General features: G+C 45.9%; 1 protein-coding gene across 2 annotated transcripts in view; it reads right to left on the bottom strand.

The window, feature by feature from the left end:
• Positions 1-21,576, bottom strand: part of pcsk5b (proprotein convertase subtilisin/kexin type 5b) — a 98,726-nt gene that overhangs the window by 37,846 nt on the left and 39,304 nt on the right. For both annotated transcript variants that reach the window (XM_083644821.1, XM_083644822.1), the window contains exons 6-9: positions 15,287-15,375; positions 14,317-14,489; positions 4,973-5,185; positions 3,030-3,130 (exon numbers count right to left, since the gene is read on the bottom strand). In XM_083644821.1, coding sequence (XP_083500947.1) covers positions 3,030-3,130; positions 4,973-5,185; positions 14,317-14,489; positions 15,287-15,375 — 576 coding nt within the window. The remainder of the gene's footprint in view (positions 1-3,029; positions 3,131-4,972; positions 5,186-14,316; positions 14,490-15,286; positions 15,376-21,576) is intronic.

Raw genomic sequence — 21,576 nt, 5'->3', positions numbered from 1 at the left:
GAAAAAATAAAGTTAAAAACTGGTGAAAGTTAGGGAGAGGCCGAGCAAGTGCCAGAGTGAGAAAGTGAGACGGCAGAAGAGAAGAGAAAGTGAGCGAGTGAGCGAGAAGCGGTGTGTGATAATCTCGTTGAGGAAAACGGGCTTATGTGCCCAGGACTGCCTGGAGACCAAGCATCTTTTCTACTGGGGGGATTTGGACTGGATTATCCAGGTTAAATAAAATGACCTGGGCTAACTGAGCCGCTCAACATGTGATGATGGGGTAAAGCCCAGTTCAGAGTCTCGCTGCACACATTCACATTCAACTGGTCACAAGGTATATGAGCACTGATGGGGTTCAAAGAGAGCTGCCTGGCATCTGCTAAACCACCTCCTACAAGCCACAAGCAGGACTTAAGGCCATGACAGTACAGCAATAAGCAATACGAGAGGTAACTTGCTTTTAAAATGGAGCTATTTGCCGTCCAGGTAGTGCGGAGGGAGATCGGTTGGGGCGCCTGTTCAGGAAAGGGGGGGAGGGGAACTGGGGGGAATAGCATGATCCTCCCACATGCTACGTCGTGGGGGGTGGGAACATGATATGTATATACAAAAAGACAAACATTTGTGGTTTGCAAGTCTATTCTTGCTTGAGCATCTGGCCCCCAAAATGACTGTGGCTAGTCCTGCAGTTTGAAATCAACTGACTCCACAATGCTCTGCCTCTGCCAAGAAACACATCTTCTGATGTCTTTAACTGTTAAACAAAGATGGCAGAACAGAAGTCGTGGGCTGTGGTAAAGTGCTGCACAGCGCACAGAGGCAGCTCGTGGCGACCATTCGTCTTGCACTGAGCGGTGAGTGTAGAAGCTGAGGCAGTAAGTCACAACGAGGGGGCAGAATATCTGTGCATAATGTGCTGACACTCTGAAGCCACCTCCGACAAAGATGCTTAAGTGAGATTTTCACACAATGTATTGTAGCGAGATGATTTGTTACAAGCAGCAGCAGCAGCGCTTCCCCCGAGCCTGTAGGCTGCGCTCTACCAACCAGCAATACCAGAAACTTCCTATGCTGGTTCAAGTGAGGGCAAGAGGCAGATCTGGATATGTTCAGCAGAAGCAGATATGTATGTACACTACCAGTCAAAGTTTGGACACACATTTTTCTTTCTTTTTTATGTTTCGCTATTTTTCACATTTTAGGATAATAGTAAAGACTGAGGAATTAGGAAGTGACCCGCCCCCTCAAAACTATAGTATGTTTAGTATACTATAGTATAGTACTATAGTATGAGATTCTTTGAAGTAGCCACCCTTTACCTTGATGGAAAAGCAAAGACTTTGGAATTAAATGCATAATACTGTCGGCATCAACTTGACTATTTATATTTGTCTAAGAAACACATTTCAAGCATTTAAGCATAAGCCTTTAGAACAAAAGAGCTTTTAAGATCATGAAAAACATGAAGTACATTGAATCTATCAGGTGTGTCCAAACATTTGTCTGCTAGAGTATGTATTTGAATCTAGTTGTAATAATTAGACCAGGGGTTCCCAAACTTAAGGATGGTGCGGCCCACTTTGAAATCTGAAAATCTTCCGGGCGCACCCAACCCTTTAATCACAACTCTGATCAACACACGAGACTAAGATGATGTATTTCCCTATGTTTTACATTATATATTTTTCATTTCATTAAGAGCATGTGGACTTGGGCATAAGGGAAATTAATAATCCATCCACATACGAAAACATTTCTGCAAAAAACCCAAAGGCAGATTGCCTACATTTTCTCCCCCCTTACTCATCAGGAGTATTTGCATGCATAACACATTTGTTGAGACAAAATGTGATGATCAACAACAGAAGAAATCAATCCACAAGCTATTAATGTTGGCTGTGAAAAATGCTACCTTATCTGTAAAGGGGAGACTTGTGGTACCCATTGAACCAATTTTCAGATAAATTGAGCTGAGAGGTCAAGGAACCCCTTTGAAAGAGTTTTCCCTCGCCAAACTTTAACCTACATTTGGAGCATTATTTAGCACCCTTCCCGACAAGCTAGCATATTATGCTATTATTATTATGCTGTGTCATATTATGGTGCTATTATGCACACCAATGGATGCCTCTTACGTCTTCTAGTTTCTTCTGATAACAGACCCTGCTACAGACATTTGATTGCCCGCGAAAATCGGGAGTGTTGGCGGACCACTTGCAGTACCTCCACAGCCCAATAGTGGGCCGCGGCCCAAAGTTTGGGAATCACTGAATTAGACAATCAAAGGAACAAGTTGCATCGTTGCAAACTTTTGACAGGTAGTGTATAGCTACTATCTTGTGGTGTCCCTTTACTTGGTCTTGTATGTGAGGTCCAGTAACTTTGCAATCTACCAGTGTATCGCTGCACCTACAGTATGTCAAATGGACAATCTGATTAAAAGCGACAGCTGCATGCGTCAGCTTCTAGCCTGGTAAAAACCACTCTGATAAGGTGATCTCACATTCCGTTTCCCTCTCGTATCACTCTGGACTCCTGGCTGTTCACATCGGTTCCAGTGGGTAGGACTACTTGCCTTCCAACTCCTTCAGTTAATCAGCGTCGCCAAATCTACTTAGAAAAACGGTGAAAAGGTATTTTCCTCCGAGAAACTCAGCTACTGCATACTCTTCTTGTTCTTGTTTAATTGTTGATATTGAGTCTATTTCTGCAATAACTGCACTTACAGCTGTGTTTACTCTACTAATGTTTACGTGCATTGCTTCGGGAGCCACCAAACTGTTTTTGCCAGTGGTGTCCCTGTACGTTGTCATCTACGAGGCAAGTCCCCGATTGGCCCGGGTACATTGTAATGTGTGGAAATGGTTGGGGGGGGTACTGATCCGTAGAAAGAAACAGAATGTGAGTTCAGGGTATCAGGATGACAATGATGGCACATCCGTGAGAAAACGCTGCACGTGTTCCCCTTAAAGATGGACGAGGCCAGAGTACAAGAGAGCATTAGAAGGTAAGCAGAAGCCAAAGGGATGAGGTTAAGTCGATCTTACTTTGCCTCCAGCGCCAGCGCAATGATGGCAGCAGCCATGGGAGCCGAGGCCGATGTCCCGGTGTGACTGTCTGTACACCGATGTCTCAGGTCTGTTGTGATCTGCAGATAGAGGGGGGAGGGGGGGGGGTGAAGAGAGAGAGAGAGAGGGAGAAGAAAGAGAGGGGGTAAAAGAGAGAGGAAAGAGGGCAATGGAAGGGAGGAAGGGGTGCAATGGGGGAGATGAAGTAAGATACATGAGAGGGAGAGAAAGAGTGACAACGGAGTGACAGTAAGGGCAGGGGGAGACAGAGCCGAACACGAGAGAGACAGCCAGAGAGGGAGAGAGACAGACAGAGAGAGGGAGAGACAGACAGAGAGGGAGAGAGACAGCCAGACAGACAGACAGAGAGAGAGAGAGAGAGAGGGAGAAACAGAGAGCGGGAGAGAAAGACAGAGAGGGAGAGAGACAGACAGACAGACAGAGAGAGAGAGAGAGAGAGAGAGAGAGGGAGAAACAGAGAGCGAGAGAGACAGACAGAGAGAGGGAGAGACAGACAGAGAGGGAGAGAGACAGACAGAGAGGGAGAGAGACAGAGAGAGAGGGAGAGAGAAAGATTCAAGGTCGTAAGGATCAGGAGGATTTAGACACACCTGAAACTCACATTCCAGCTTTGATACACTGCCCTGCTGCAGATAACACTAACACACACACACACACACACACACACACACACACACACACCAGTTCCCCCCCCCGGGAATTCAAGAAACCAATCCAATGCCCAAGGAGAACCAAAGGGCAGAGAGTAAGACGCAATAAGAGCTTGTGACTCGAGATGTGTTGTTAAAACAGTGTGTATTTGCTCTGAGTGTTTGTGAGATGTGTTGTTAAAACAGTGTGTATTTGCTCTGATTGTATGGACTTTAGTCAGCCAACTAGTCATTCAGACAGCTTGCCAGCCTGCAGCCAGTCAGCCAAGAAAAGCTTGGCCAACGTCCAGCCTGAGTCCCCATCAAAGGACCTTTGCTGGGCCAAGAAGTTTGAGGGATTATCCACACACACACACACACACACACACACACACACACACACACACACACACACACACACACACACACACACACACACACACACACACACACACACACACAGATATAGAGCATCACTGGGGAATGGATGTGGTTATTATACAGATCCAGTCTGAAATGGTTTAGTACAAAGTGAAAGTGGTCCAACAGCATTAGAGGTGGACAGGATAGTATGTGCTCAAGTAGATTTCGGTAGACTGACATTAGAATTAGGTTCTACTTTCAGTATACAAAGCCTTCGTAGTAGGCCAACTGTACGGAGCAAAAGTGTGTGTGTGTGTGTGTGTGTGTGTGTGCGCGCACACACACTGTCTGCAGCATCAAAATGGGGGAATGTAGCAAGGAATTGCCAGACAAGCTAGCACACAGTGGCCAACTGTCACTGTCCATCCCAGTGAATCATGGGAGAGGTTTGGTCGGCTCGGGTCAAACCAGGACACTCTACTGGGCAGGCAAGGCACGTGCACACACACACACACACACACACACACACACACACACACACACACGCACGCACACACACACACCACATTAAATAGGTTAAAAGACTAGAGTTATGGCCCTTGTTGCGAAATCAGAGCAGTTGTGAGTGATCACGTCTGACTCATTCCAAATGAAATGCATATGTACACACTCTGTATAATGAGCTCTTTTCTGCACAAATGTTTTAGTTTTGAGAGCAAAGTCCAATATTAGATTAGACTCTCTTCAGTGTAAACGGATGGTCATCAACATACAATATGGACTTCAATGAGGAAGCACAAGTATTTTGCAACTGCTGTAAAACACACACACACACACACACACACACACACACACACACACACACACACACACACACACACACACACACACACACATTCCCATCCTTACGATCTTCCGGTCGTAGTTCTCTCCGCTGCTGTAGGTGGTGGTGAGGGTGGAGGAGCACTCCTCCAGGTACCAGGGCTTGCGTCCGCTCTCGGCCGTGCTGGAGATGGAGATGGTGTAGATGGAGTTGGTGTAGCCGTCACAGGAGCAGTGGTCCCTGCTGCGCCCGCCGTTGCCCGACGCCCACACGAAGATGGAGCCGCGCCCCTTCCTCCCCTGGCAGGACATGAGGCAGAGAGGGCACAGGAAGAGGCTGAGGGCATGTCTTGGTACTCCGGGGTTAACAACAGTACATCAGGCTCTTTTCATATTTATACAGTACATCTGTGTTTGTCACCATGGGACCGTTGCTTCTTCAGGGAGCTGGCATATGACATGCCTGTGCTTGGTAGTAACCTGACTCCTTCTGCGGTGATTTAAGGAGAAGACACTGGAAATGAAACATGGATGTGAAATCGGATTGCCTTTGGCTAAAAAAAGTATGATTTTCTTGTAAACATAACCAAAGGTTATATCAACAAAGTTGAAGGGAAGTAATGTTGTCACCCGTCTGTTTGTCATTAGGAGAACTAATTATTTATCAAATTATTAACACATTTGGCTGATAGTCCTTGATGCAAGGATCAGTGATGACATTTTGGTGGTGATTCAGATTAGAGATCCCACTATTAAGACGATTTTCATTGTATGCATAACTCTTGTGCTGTGTTCATGTGCAGAATCGCAGATGGGGAAAAAGTAGGACATCCAGGACTTCCAAGTCGACTGCTAATCTGCCCCGCATTCATGTGTGATTTTGTCGCAAAATCAAATCCGGAACACAAACGATAAACACAAATTGTGATAGAGGCTGCAGCTTTGCAAGTTGGAGAATTGTTCAGTGTTGATGGAGATCTGCGCACTCTGCTGAGTGCCTTCTCGTTTGCCTCATGTTCTACAGATATGAAGTAGAAAAGTGCACTCATGTAGAGTGCAGATCTCAGCCACAAATGACTGCATCATTGATTTGGCTCTAGAGCTACATTCACAGTTTATACAGCTCACCCAGCCTTGTGCCGATCAGCACACTGCTCCCTCGCTCTCGCTCGCCCACTCACTCCACTAGCTTAGCGTTAGCCAATTAGCCTGCAGCTAACTGCAGTGACGACTGGTGCCTCAAACTGTGAAGACTGCTGTTCAACACAACTGACAACACCTTCGTATTTTCTTTGTTTTTACCTTTATTTATACAGGGGGAGTCTCACTTAGAGCAATGCTCTCTTTTTCAGGAGCGCCCTGTTCACATTCAGACACACACACACACACACACACACACACACACACACACACACACACACCTCAGTCTGATCTGCTGGCCATTGAGCAGCTCCACTGGAGTGGTTGCGCGTAAGGGCCTTGCTCAAGGGCACCTCAGTGGTAATGAGGGAGGGGCAAATACTGCTTTTTCACTTCCCCCACCCAGATTTATCCTGCCGGTCCAGGGATTGAACAAACAACCTTTCGATTAAAAGCTAGCTTCTCTAACCTTTAGGCCACCACGGCCCCACTTTCGTTGACTCAACCGAGCCACCCCACTGTAACTACTTGCGCCCCCTACTGGCCGAAGGGGTGAGGAGTCAGTTTTTCAAAAATTGTGAATCACCACAACCACGAAAGGTCGTTGAGCATACAGGCATAAATGTGCACAGAAAATATTAGGCTGACTGGTAGTATGTAGAATACAAGATTAGCTGCTAACAACAAAAGATGGATGCCAACGACAGACTCTAGCCCTGTTCGAAATCGTTCCCTATTACAGGAATAGTGGACTATTATAGTGTGTTCTTCGCCATTTTTAGCTAGTGTCCGAATTCACAACTGTTAATTTGATGAAGTGTTTCAAAAGCACTTCAAAAGTCATAAAAGTGGTCTGGATGACATATAATAAGTTACTTCCCAAGCCTGGCTAAGGCTGAGGTGAACTCATGTTTGACAAGTATTTTTCTGAATATTAATGTTTTCATTGCTGCCAAAATAATTTTAGACTAAGTAATATGAGTAGTAAGATGTGTTTTGTGTTTACGTAAAAAGATGTATGCTTCCTGAATAGTACATTTCATTGCATTAAGTCTGACGTTTGACTAACGTTTCATGTGTTTTCAATGTGTATGAGATGGAAGATCATTTTCTCTGTGTATTATTAAGAAATGACAGAATTCATAGGAGTTAATACTAGTTCTTTGCTGCCTTCCTTGACAACACACGCAAAAAAGATCTTTGCCTAAAGATCTTTCAAAATCAGAAGTAAAAAGTGGAATTATGGAAGGAAGCAAAATAAATTCTAAAGCAACAAATTATATGGAGACAAGCAACTCTTCTACAACTACACACTTTGGCCCTATATAGCAACAAGAGAAGCAAAGAAGCAGATACATTTGAAGAGAAAATCAGCCTTCACTGAGTCGTGAGAACTTTTTGATGTGCAAGTTTTGTGCTTTAAATAGATCCTGGTTGACCATTTCATCATCCCAACATTTCAAACATGGACATTTGTAATAAATGACAGCAGAAGGAAGTTACACAGTACATAAAAAAATGCATCCCAGATGTATGGGAGGGAATTGGCCAGCTCCAGAGCTACAGCTAGAGTCGCTTAAACTCTAATCGACTCACAATGTTAATATAGACCCCAATTCATTTACTAATGGAAGAGCGTTCATCCTCAATTACTCTCCATTGTTTAGATATGTCAACCCTCCGATGCCAAATGCTTTTCACTCTTTCAATTAGACGTTCCACTTCTTGAATTGGCCGAGCTGAAAATGGAGTATATTGCCGAGGCCGAAGCCGTGGTGATCGGCAGAGTTATGCAGCCAAAGTTCAGCCAGGAATCAGAGAAAAATGCATCTAACAGACTTGCAAACAACAAACATGCAAACAAACTCCAGGTACGGCCAAACACCCCCCCCCCCCCCCCCCCCCCCCCACACACACACACACACACACACACACACACACACACAAACACAGAGACACACACACACAAGGGAATAAAAAGTGGAAGGGAGTTCTTCAAAAAGGGGCTTCTGTCAGGCAGCGATAAGCGAGAGGAGGCCCTCTGAGCGAGGGGGGATCAGACAGGAGCAAACGCTGACAGATGAGAGCGATGGAGAGCACTCTGAACAGCAGCTGGGGGGGAGAGGAGGATGAAGGAGAGAGGTGAAACACAATGGAAAAGCGATAGACAGCCATCAGTGGGGGGGGAGACAAAAAAATGTTTAAAAAAAAGGGGGGGAGGCAGAGTGGAAAGTTAAGAAAAACTTGAAAATTCAGCAGAATTCAGACACATATACACATAGTATATACATATAGTATGAACAGACATCATGGACGCACGTGCACGGCTGGGACCACGGTCCTGTTCTGGGATCACGGCGTGCGGTGCACTCAGGAGCGGAACACGTGCACGGCTCGGACCACGTACTGCCGACAGATCGGACACTCGCTCATCCGCTTGCCACACTTGGTGCAGGTGATCATGTGACCACACTCCAGCAGAACACAGTCGATGGGAGAGTCCATACAGATCTTACACAGGTTCTCCTCTGCTGTTGTGCTGCCTCCAGCCTCTGGACTGTCTACAGCGCTGGAGACCAGGTTGTTCTGCTGGTCATGGTAGAGCCGCAGGCACGTGCACACATAGACATCAAAGGGGGCTTGAGCCCCTGCCTTTTTTTCAGTCTGTAAAAAGTGCCCTTTTCTGACCATGAATGCATTTCTAATGGTGCTTTGTATGGAAATTGCCCTTTCCATGCCGTCACTGAAGGCAGCATTCAAAGAGAAATGCCTTTTCCGAACTCTCTTGGCCTTGAATGCACCATTTATAATAGGCTTCTGCATGGAGCAGTGTTTTTTTAAACCGCCCCTGAAGGCAGCAGGCAGCAGCCCAAAAACACATGTGGCCCGTCCCCGCCCACTCCAGCAGCAGTGCGCACTGAACTCCGCGAGACGCACTGAACTCAGCCAGACAGAGCAGCAACCACGACATGCAGCAGCACTGGCGCACACAGTCTAACACAGATATATAATATCAGTCAGTCAGTCAACGTGAATCAGGTATGTATGTTTGTCAAAACAAAGAATTACACAGAGAGCCACCCATTTGTTTCATGTTGAAATTTCGGCGGTACAGACAGGCATGCAGCAGCGAGGCGAGCAGCCTGTACTGCCGTTTTACACCCCGCCAGAGAGCACCAAACACAGCCTTCATGTGCTAGGAATGAGCCCCCAAAACATGGAAGTCACCTCGATGCTTTTTTGTGCTTTTAAAGTGTGTGTCTAGGTGCCAGGGCACTGAGGGCAGGCCTCTGGTCTGGAGGGGATGCAAATCACATCTTATGGTGGTCTATGTAGCAAAAACGGAGTTAAATGACTGCAACTGTAATTCGGCTTTGTCTGATATCGATATGTATTCCGTAGCCACTAGCCAGTGACGACTGAGTGAGCCTCATTTATGGCTACTGGCCTGGGTAGTTGTGGCTCTTGTTCGACTTGAATGAATGAATGAATTAATTAATAAATAAACCACCCAATAAATAAATAACCAAAATATAGGGAACAAATGCAGAATTGTTGCTCTTGAAAATATTTGTTTGTCAATGTGTCTCCTGATAAGGGCAAGGCTGTGTAGAGTAACAATAATGCTGAATTGCTTCTAGAGCTTCATCAGTGACAGAATACTGCAGACCCCTTCCACACAAAGTAACCAGCTTTTCTTTTATTTATTTTAATATTATTTTTAATTCAAGCACCTTATTCCAGACGGGTTTTCTGATCTCCTCCTTCACTATTGGAAAGGGATGTTGTGTTGTTGAATCAGCAAAAAATAAACAATTTTCTAATACACCTTATCTAAATCTTCTGTCTTGCTTTTTAGAATTATGGTTAAAATGCATGGTATATTACAAGCCTCACTCAGTATCGTTCAATGTTTCTGCCTGTGTTGCTATCTCCTAAAGGGAGAAAAGGAGCAAATAAATATTGATGCTTAAATGATTTCACAACAGTATTGCAACAGCATGCAACTTTTATATACTAATATTATTCAGTTTGTGAGTTATTTTTCCGTGACAAGTCTCATCCTAAAATTAGATATTCCTCTAAATCTGGTTAAAATTGGAATATTTAAAATGAGTTATACCCCTAAATTGGCCTTCAAATTGCCTCAAATTTTCGTAGTAGTGCCCTTTTATGAATTTGAGCCCCTGCCCCTCTAATGTTCTGTGCACGCCCCTGTAGAGCCGGGTGACTCTGCATCAGCTCCCACTTCTCACAGCAGCCTTTGTAGTGGACAAAGTTCCTGGCGAGGATCTCCTTCAGCTGGCGCACGCTGAGCGCCTCGATGTCGTCCGGGCACGTCAGGTCTGTCAGGGAGGCGCGGCGCCTGGCGACATGCACCTCCTCGACGTCCGACGACTGCTCGTCCTCCTGAGTGTACGGTTCAGCGGGCGCATCTGGGGGGGTGGTAGGGGGGTGGGGCTGTGAGGAGGCAGGGCCGGTACTGGGAGGGGAGTCAGGGGTCAGGGTGGAGATGTCTGGGGTTAGGATGGAGGGCTCATGGTTCAGCATGGAGAGGTCGGGGGTCTGGGTGGAGAGGTCGAGTGTCTGGGTGGAGAGGTCGGGGGTCTGGGTGGAGAGGTCGAGTGTCTGGTTGGAGAGGTCGGGGGTCTGGGTGGAGAGGTCGGGGGTCTGGGTGGAGAGGTCGAGTGTCTGGGTGGAGAGGTCGGGGGTCTGGGTGGAGAGGTCGAGTGTCTGGGTGGAGAGGTCGGGGGTCTGGGTGGAGAGGTCGGGGGTCTGGGTGGAGAGGTCGAGTGTCTGGTTGGAGAGGTCGGGGGTCTGGGTGGAGAGGTCGGGGGTCTGGGTGGAGAGGTCGGGGGTCTGGGTGGAGAGGTCGAGTGTCTGGGTGGAGAGGTCGGGGGTCTGGGTGGAGAGGTCGGGGGTCTGGGTGGAGAGGTCGGGGGTCTGGGTGGAGAGGTCGAGTGTCTGGGTGGAGAGGTCGGGGGTCTGGGTGGAGAGGTCGCGGGTCTGGGTGGAGAGGTCAAGTGTCTGGGTGGAGAGGTCGGGGGTCTGGGTGGAGAGGTCGAGTGTCTGGGTGAAGAGGTCAGGGGTCTGGGTGTAGAGATCCGGGGTCAGGATGGGGGGCTGATGGTTCAGTGTGGAGGGGTTGGGGGTCTGGATGGAGAGGTCGGGGGTCTGGGTGGAGAGTTCGGCTCTCAGGGTGGAGGGGTCAGGGGTCGGGCTCTCAGGGGTAGTGGCGTCGCTGGATGGCGGCGTCTGCTGAGCGCGGACCATTTCCACCAGCTCCTCCTTCTCCCGGCACAGGTGCGTGGAGACCTGGTGGAGGTGCAGGTAGTCTCTGAGCTCCTTCACTTTCAGCTTCATAAGTTCCGCCTGCCCCAACAGATTGCCATAGAAACGCTGACAGGTGTGGCAGAGTCGGGGCCGGCGCTCCAGCTGGGCCGAGCAATGAGCGCAGTAACTCTTCTTACAGTCCACACACACATGCTTGTGTGTAGCTGTCTCAAAGCGCCCCCCACAGGCCTTGCAGGTGTGTGCAGCTGGAGACGGGTGGGTGCTGTAGGCAGAGTTAGCGTAGGCCTGGTGGCGCCGGGCGCTGTCGGAGTTCACCTCCACAATGGACGAGTCCATACACATCCAAAACCTCATGTTACAACACGACGCACACATGCTGCCACAGGCTGACACACAGGCTGCTCATGGAGTTGCTGGAGTTGCACTGGTCCTACTTATAGCCTCTGCAGGGAAAGAGTTATGACATCATGATGATGTCACAATGTCTATAAATCACTGATGATACCATATGTATAGAATTCAGTGTTTCCCCTAGAAAGATTTTCATTGCTCGTGACGCTAAACTTTTAGCTAACCTGTTCGCATCTATGTTCACAATGGCATCCCAACTATCATTATACTATTATGGGATGTGATGCGAATGTGCGTTTCCCAGGCAACGACACACGTTGACAGGTTTTGGAACAGCGCCGGACGCTGACACGATGCTCCTAAAAGCAAAATGCTTATTGTTTTGAATGATTTGGCATCTTCTATTACTGTCAACACCAGTATAGAGGGTATGCATGTGATGTCACAGAGGCAGAAGTCACTGTGGGGTCACGCCCACTGAGTCACAGCAAGACTGAGCTTGAATGTAGTAATCAGCCTAGATAAGTGACACCTGCTGCTCAGGGAGGAATTTGACACTCATTTTGACACTCGTTCCCGATTGAGGGGGCGTGTTCCAGTGGGTGTGCATACCCTCTATAGTTGTATTGTAATAATATGCTATAAAGGTTTATTGAAATTTTGGGGAGAGAATGGGGGCAGAAATATTTTTTTTTCTGGCCTGGCGGGGGGGGGGGGGGGGGGCGTCGTTGGCTTGTACAATGGTAGGGGAAACACTGGAATTGGTGATGTCACTCGAGCACTCGATGACATCATCAGTCATGTCACTCGAGCAATTGTGATGCCATCAGTGAGTGATGTCATCAGTGCTGATGACACACACAGACACAAACCGCTTGAGTCGACAACATTGTGACATCATCGCCACACAATTGCTCACCTGAGCATACTCAGCCCGAGTGATGTCATCAGTGAGTGACACAATTGCTCAAGTTGCGGACATCACTGATGATCTCACAGACAACTGATGTCAACTGAGCATGCTCCTCGGCCCGATGACAGACACACACACACACACACACACACACACACAATGGCTCGCCAGGTGGAGCGTGTACCACAGGGGCTTGGTCCTTTGCGGGTCCAGCCCGTGGTCCTTTGCCACATGTCACCCCCTCTCTCTCCCCACCTTTCCTATCTGCTAACTGTCCTTTCAAATAAAGGCAAAATGCCCCCCCCCCCCAAATCACACACAATGACACACACACACCGCCAAAGCTGCTCAAGTGATGTGACTCAAACAAAGTTTATTGAGCACATAAAGCACACAAAATAAATCAGAAATGAGCGTGCAGCGTGTGAAATTTATAGTATATATACAGTGTACGTCATAGCTACAGAAAGCATTGTAGTCCCCACAGCTGTCAGTTGTATCTTCCACACCTGTCTGCATCTGTCTTCCCAAAGGTCTCTACTACATCCGCTAAACCAACATGGCAGCAAGCCTGATACAGGGAATGTTGTGTGTGTAGTCTGACATGCCAGTAAATGTGTGTAGTCTGACATGCCAGTAAATGTGTGTAGTCTGACATGCCAGTAAATGTGTGTAGTCTGACATGCCAGTAAATGGCTTCACTCCACTTGACCTCTGTTATAGCTTTTCCACTCCACTCAGTCACACAACACAGTACCAGCTCTTCGTTATGCAAATGCAGCTATGAATATGTAAATATGCTAATATGCCAGGCTGCTTTCTAATCCTTTATGTCCAGAGGAACCCCAGAGGCAGAGATAATTGGAGATAAATTTGGGATATGAGCACATGTGCATGCTGGAGCGAGTGAGTGTGTGCGTGTGTGTAGCTGTTTCTAAACATGCAGAACTCCTGAACATATATCCAGACATCACTCAGATGGGCTCCATGTTTAGCACCAAATGTCCGTTGCGAGCGCTCGCCCGCAAACACGAACCTTACCCCCGCAGAGCGGGTCTAGTTTAGCAGGTACAGACAGGCTCATGTCCAGAGTGAGCGGGTCTAGTTTAGCAGGTACAGACAGGCTCATGTCCAGAGTGAGCGAGTGGGCGGGTCTAGTTTAGCAGGTACAGACAGGCTCATGTCCAAAGTGAGTGAGTGGGCGGGTCTAGTTTAGCAGGTACAGACAGGCTCATGTCCAAAGTGAGTGAGTGGGCGGGTCTAGTTTAGCAGGTACAGGCTCATGACCAGAGTGAGCGGGTCTAGTTTAGCAGGTACAGACAGGCTCATGTCCAAAGTGAGTGAGTGGGCGGGTCTAGTTTAGCAGGTACAGGCTCATGTCCAGAGTGAGCGAGTGGGCGGGTCTAGTTTAGCAGGTACAGGCTCATGTCCAGAGTGAGCGAGTGGGCGGGTCTAGTTTAGCAGGTACAGACAGGCTCATGTCCAGAGTGAGCGAGTGGGCGTGTGCTTACAAGCAAATGATCTGTTGCTGTTGCACTGTGACAAGTTACAACCATGGTGACAAGGAGCATTGTCATGCCCATCATTGTATTTGTTTGTCTGTCTGCTTCTGCTACTGCTTTCATGTCTCTCTCTCGCCATGGAAATACCAAAGTCAAAGTATTGGCTGTGCCACAGAAGCATGTGTGTCTTCACATGTTTCTGTTTGCAAGCTGTCTCTTACTGTACTCACCATGCGGATTCCGTTCTCGAAGGCCTGCCTGGCCAGAGAGGCCGGCCCGTCCACCGTCTTTCCGTCGTCGTCGGGTCCCCAGCTAGCGCTGTAGATGTCGATGTGCTGCGGCTGGAGGCTCAGAGACTTGGCCTCCACCATGTCCGTTACATCTCCGTCCAGCATGCGCACACCTGAGATACACACACAATTATTATTCAGACAGTCCGTTTCACTTATCTCTGCTGTAATATACAGTAGAAACGTCTGGAAAAGTTGAACGAGGCAATGTTTCGCCTTAATCACCATTAGATATTAAACATACGTTATGCCAGTGGTTCTCAAACTTTTTCAAATCAAGGACCCCTAAACTGACACAAATTAGACCACGGACCCAAGGTTTTGTTCCAGGGTCCCCCATCTGATAAGATTTGAGCTTAGTTTTATTAGAAAGAGTGTATGAAACCCAAGACCAAAATAGTCATACATTCTGTCATTGTGTTACTTATGGATGCAATTATAGTGAAAATAAATAATCCCGCTGCAGCCAGCCCCCCCGTTCAGAACACATTCGCTAATATCAGCCAGCCACCCCCCCTGCTCACTAATGTTATGATTTGACTGCCCACGAGCGCATTGCAACATTTTAAAGTATTTTAAATTTTAACAGCCATACCACACTGTCAAGACTGAGTAGACCTTCACTGCAAATGAAACGACGTCCATCGTTTTGTTCTAAAGAACAACGTGCAATGATGTGAGGGCCAAAGTCACTCCCTCTTCAGGCATAAGCATATTACGAACCAAGGGATTTAATCTGCCATTCAATGTTTCATCTACATTTCATAAAATGCTTATAAAAATAGTTACCGTACTTCAAATAAAAAAATAAAGAAAAATATTGGAAAAAAATAGTTTTACTTGGTCAAACCAAGCGATTCACATTTGTCTGACATTCAAACATGTCAGACAAATACAGCCAATCGCTCACCTCCTATTCTGGCATTGTAGGCAATTCCCACAATGCAATGGGAGTTGTTTGCCGCTGCAGCGACTTCGCCTGCACACCGTGTCCCGTGTCTAAGGAAAGAACAGGAATGGACAACATATTACACAAATCTAAAGCCACTAACATGCACGAGTGAGAGGATGTCAGGGGGACACACGCTTAACACAAGCAGAAGTATATACACACGCACACGCTAGACAAACATGCTGCTTTTGAAGTAGAAAGCAGGGATACTTGCAAGTAAACACACATTTGCACAGACAAATATATACATTCCTGCAGAGGTATTCCTAAACAAAATGGCTCAGCATAGTAAGTATTAAAATTGTCGTAAACGCTACATATATTTCTACAATTCCTGCCATCTGCCTCCGGGACCTGATACAGAATGTTGTGGTGGTTTTCTAGGTACATTTCTAATGCCGCTAAAACCCACAGTCTCCAAGAACCTTCATCACACATTGATGTTTAGCTGCGGCCAGCAGCTCTATAAGCATAGGCGAAGTTTGAACTTTAAGTTTGGGGGTTCAGAAAAAGATCTAGAGGAAAATTTATATTTAGGATACCAGCAGGTGCATTTAATTAGGCTATTATTATTATTATTACTATTAGGGAGAATTGGTGAAGGTACAGTATGAAGCGACACGCGCACACACACACACACACACACACACACACACACAGACATGTGGCATGGTTTTGCATAGGTTTCATTCGCGGGGAGCTTCTTTCTACAAAACACACACACACACACACACACACACACACACACACACACACACACACACACACACACACACACACACACACACAAAAGTTAAATTATGTTAAAATCCTCTTGCTCATTACAAATCCCAAAGCAACCAATCAGGGTTATCTATAACATAACTAGCCAATCACAGCATACAAACAAGGGCTTTAACTGCTGAATACTGGACAGGGATTGGCTCCAGTATTCGTGATGTCACCAATCATGATGCTAGTTGAAAACAGCCTTTTCAGTGAGCTGAGACTTTCCACTTTCCAGCAGAAGGTTGTTGAAACAGACTTCTAGCGTCAAACTCTGCACACACACACACACACACACCTCCACGGCACAGAGAGGTTATTATTACCCACACGTTTTATCTGCTGTTTACATCAAGGCTATGCCGCTCGGGTATTGGCTCATAATAAATGTCAGCAAATCCAGACAAGAGTGTGCAAGCGTACATTTTCCTTTTTGTATATATACAATAATCTACATATTGAGTGCGCATTCTGCTACTTCTGCCAATGATGCATAAATTGTATATCTTACAATCATCATACCTGTTTAAACCTGATTGCAATTATAATAGGGAGGGATGGAATTGAATGTCTACTCTTCATGTTATGATGTGTAGATAGATGTCACCTAGATCAAGGTCACCTAGGTCAATTCCATGGCGCAAATTTCACAGTGGGGTGGATGACATCACAATGGAGTGGATGACGTCACGTCACAATGGAGTGGATGACATCACAATGGAGTGGATGACGTCACGTCACAATGGAGTGGATGATGTCACATCAGAATTCGAAAATCTAGATTGGCCAAATTTACACCAGACATGGATCCCAATTGTGATCGCTGTCAAACAACCCCAGCCACTTTATCACATATGTTTTGGCTTTGCCCAAAATTAGTAGATTTTTGGCAGTCCATATTTAAATTCTTTTCTGATATACTGGAAATATCCATTGAACCTCTTGCCATAATTGCAATCTTTGGTGTGATACCGCATGATCTCTCCCTCAACCAATGCAGCAAAAAGATGATAGCGTTTGGTACACTTCTGGCCAGAAGACTTGTACTCCTTAAATGGAAGGACAAGTTTCCTCCAACTTTCAATCACTGGGTCAGAGATCTCATGTATCATCTAACCCTAGAAAAAATCAGATACGCTACAAGGGGTTGTGCCCTCGACTTTTATACCATCTGGCAGCCAGTCCTGGACCAGGTAGAGAAAATGGACGCTAAAAGCATTTCAAATATATAGATTTACCCCCCCCCCTTTCTCATATTTATTTTCATTAATCTGTTTTTGTTGTTGTATGTTTTTTCTTTTCTTTCTTTTTCTTTTGTGTGTATTTGTGTATTGATATACTGTGATGTATGTATGTGGTGTAATAGGCCAGGGGTTCTTGTGGGATGGGTTTTTGTTTAAAAGTGTCAAGTGTATTTGAATTTGTATTTTGTATTTTGTATAATATACAGAAAACAAACAAAAAAAAACTTTGAACAAAAAAGAATTCGAAAATCTGGTCGCAGCTATTATATTCACGCTTGTTACTACAGTATATGCAGGGTTCATACAGTGAAATGCAAGCACTTTCAGAGTGCTGAGAGCAGATGGCTCTCACGGAGATGTGGAGCAGAGCGGAGCTGAATGGAAAAAATACCCTTTTCATTTTGGAGTCCACGTCAGTCAATCTAGCTCGGGTCCACTCCTCCACATCTTGTGCGGCTGTAGCTCAGGAGGTAGAGTGGGTCGTCCACTAATCGCTTTGGATAAAAGAGGTCGGTAGTTCCATTCCCCGGCTCTTCAATTCTGCATGTCGAAGTGTCCTTGGTCAAGATACTGACCCCCAAATTTGCGTATATAATAATTTGGGTGTATGAATGTCTGTGTGAATGGATCTGTCGATTGTAAAGCACTTTGGATAAAAGCGCTATATAAAAATACAGGCCATTTACCATTTACGCCAAGAGACAATAAATATGATGAAAGGATCGTTTCATTTGAGGTATTAAAAGATTTTTGGTTGACATGAGTGATTCATGTGTAGATGAAACCACCAAATTCATATTCCTAGTAAAAACATTGTGTTGAGGAATATACAGGGTTCGTACAAAGCCTTGAAAGTTTGGAAAACGCTTGATTTTAACAGTCCCTCAATGCTATACTAAAGCGGTTTGCCTGCCCACACACACACACACACACACACACACACACACACACACACACAAACGCGCGCACACACACACACACACACACGGGTAACATTCCACCAGTAACTGCAGTGGTGACAATCGGCTGGGGTCAGTGACCAGCGTAAACAAACATGAATATGTTTATGTCCACCGCCTCCTGGAAAACACCACTATCTGGCTTGGCACCACACAGACACACACACGCATGTGCACACCCACACCCTGCAGAGAACATCTGCATCGCCCCCCCCGGAAACAGCTCTGACCGCTGCTATGGAAACCCACATCTAGCTATGGGAACCCCCAGGGAAGACAGAGGAAAGCACAAAGTGCGGAGAAAAACTAGTTTTCTGATGAAGATCTTTAGATTTTTTTTCTTTAAAAAATTACTCAAAACGATTAATCGTTTATCAAAATAGTTGTCGATTAATTTTCTGTCGATCGACTAATGGATTAATTGTTGCAGCTCTAGACGACTTTACAGCATGAACAAACATGTTTAGAGCCTTGTGTAGCAGGCTCCCCCCCCCCCCATTTTCTCCCCAATTTCTGCCTGCTGCCACGGTCGCTGCTCCACCCCCTCTGCCGATGTGGGGAGAGCCGTAGACTAGCACCATGCTTCCTCCGACACATGTGCAGTTGAGAGTTCAAATGGAAAATTAACAAATATCCCAAGAATATTATAGAATAAATAAAGAATAGTCTACTACTGCTCATAAACTGTAGGCACGGATATTTCCTCCTGCTTGTGCTTGTTTTTTTTTATTGTTTCCTACTGTTTTTATCCGGCAATCAACACCTTGCCCAGGGACTACAGTTGAAGATTACCTACCCAGCTAAAACTGGCATATATGCAGCAATGTTGATTGATGTGCATTGTCCCTGTACAACTAAACTAATAAACTAAACTAAACTAAACTAAACTGTTGCAGTCATGGATCAGATCGCTTTTTGCTTTAATTTCAGCCTTCACCTTTTATTGCTGTGACAAATCTATTATAATATTCATAGGGAGTTATGGATTTTTTTTTAAATATAGGCAATTTAGTAGGCTATATATAAATGCACAAGAAGTTGTTTCTTGTAAGGGAACGCACACCAGGCAAGACCCCTCAGTCCTCCCGTCATTTTTTTAACGAATGAGCTGAGCTTCCTGGCTCGCCGGGGGTTACCCTTTTAAACATGCGTTGATTCGGGGGTGATACTACCTTCACTGGCGGAACAAGATGACACGACATTCCGTCCTTGCGACTTCTACACAGGAGGCGAGACATAATGACGCGGCAACGAACACACAGCTTTCACAGGCTGTGTAAAAGGGGGCGGGGCTAGAGTTGATAAGACAAACTGCTGGCTCTCTCTTCTAGGCCGCCTCAACTGTCTTCTCTCAGTCCATTTCACTCCACTATTGCATAGAATCCTCTGTCTGGCCTCATCTTTGCCATTTCCACCATTTGTTTATGCCTGTACTTTCCATTCTCTACACATCTGTGTCATAGCTACTGAGGGATCTCTCTGTGTTTCAACCAGAACCATACAACATCTGTGGAAACGATAATGGTCAATGGGAACAACACACACACGCACGCACGCACGCACACGCACACACACACACACAAACGCGCATGCGCGCACACACACACACACACACACACACACACACACACACACACACACACACACACACACACACAGATGATTGATTCACATGCAAACACAGAAACATTATTACATCTGCAAGTTACATGCTGCACTTCTCATATTTAGCTCTCTGTGGCACCAGATCTGATACTTTACTTGGATGTAGTCTAATAAATGTACTGTCAATAAAGGAGAAATGGATCCCATGTGTTCCCGCATGAAAACCAGAAAGTTAGAAATTATAATTTTTTTAGTTTTACCTGGCTTGCACATAAACAAAAATTTAAAATAAAAGTAGTTTGCATATAATTCAATTCCATTTAGTTTTACAAGTAGGCAACATGGTTTTAGTTCACTTTTAGATTTTTCTCATGTGTCATCTTCTCATTTCTGTCTCAGTTTACAAATCCAACCGTAGACCAGCCAGCCCCCATGCAAAGAAAATCACAACTAGTATGTTTTCTCCGAGTTCAATCAGGCTCTAACATATGGAAATCTACAAAATCGCTGGCACAAAAGGACATGACCTCAGACAAAAGAACAGCTTGCGCTTCTCAGGGGACAGACACACGCGCACGCACGCGCACACGCACACACACACACACACACACACACACACACACACACACACACACACACACACACACACTCTCTCAGGTGAATACAAGCATCCATTTACACATCATATCTCTGAAATGTGGTTTATTAAAAGAGACAGATAGTGCTTGAGAGGGCTGAAACCAAACTCGGAACATACACACAGAACCTAAAACCTACAGATTATAGATGTACAATTAGGAACTAGTGGATCAAAACAGTATCGGTTACTAACTAACTAACTAAACTAACAGGGGCACGGTGGCTCAGTGGTAGAGCTGTCGCCTCACAGTCAGAAGGTCCTGAGTTCGATTCTCGCCTGGGACACTGTGGGCGCTGTGGTTGTGTTCCCCCCCATATCCTCAGTGCCTACTGCCCAGGTGGGGTATCTCGTCGTAAGGGCCTTTCTCTCTGTGTGGAGTTCGCATGTTCTCCCCGTGCTCCCCCAGGGGGTTCCTCCGTATATAACCCCCCCCCCCCCACTAAAAACATGCAGAAGATCAGATCGTCATCCGACCAGTGACGACAACATCCGAAGTTGGTCCCCGGGCGCTGTACGAGAAAGCGACCACTGCTCCTGGCCTGCCCCCCGGAGGAAAGGACATGCCTGGATGGGTTAAATGCAGAGGACACTTTTCACCGGCCACCGTCAGCATGAGTGTGTTGTGGCCGCATGCATGTGTTGTGGTGTTCGTGTGACAATAAAAGACGGGCTTGTCCCGTTACGAGAGAGTTTTTTTTTTACTTCTCAGAATTCAAAGTAGCTTACAATGACTGCCTGACAAAAAAACATATTTTTCACAATCATTTGTATGACATAATTTCAAACAGTCTATGCTGTAAATAACAGATAGGACAGGACGGATTCTCTGTAATCGACAATATTTAAAAGTTAGCGCTTGCAAGCAATATCAGCACTAAAGAAATGGGTGTTGGTGTGTGTTATTTTACAGAACTGAGGGAGATTCGGACCGTGATCAGATAGGACTTTTCTTTGTGTCTGCTTAAAAGCCATCGTCATTAAATCATTCTTTTTGCTATACAACAACAACACAAAGTTTGACAACAAACTGCTCAA

This window comes from Poromitra crassiceps (genome assembly GCF_964638095.1).
Source record: "Poromitra crassiceps genome assembly, chromosome: 10".
NCBI lineage: Eukaryota > Metazoa > Chordata > Actinopteri > Beryciformes > Melamphaidae > Poromitra > Poromitra crassiceps.
This window is presented reverse-complemented; position numbering and strand designations above follow the sequence as displayed.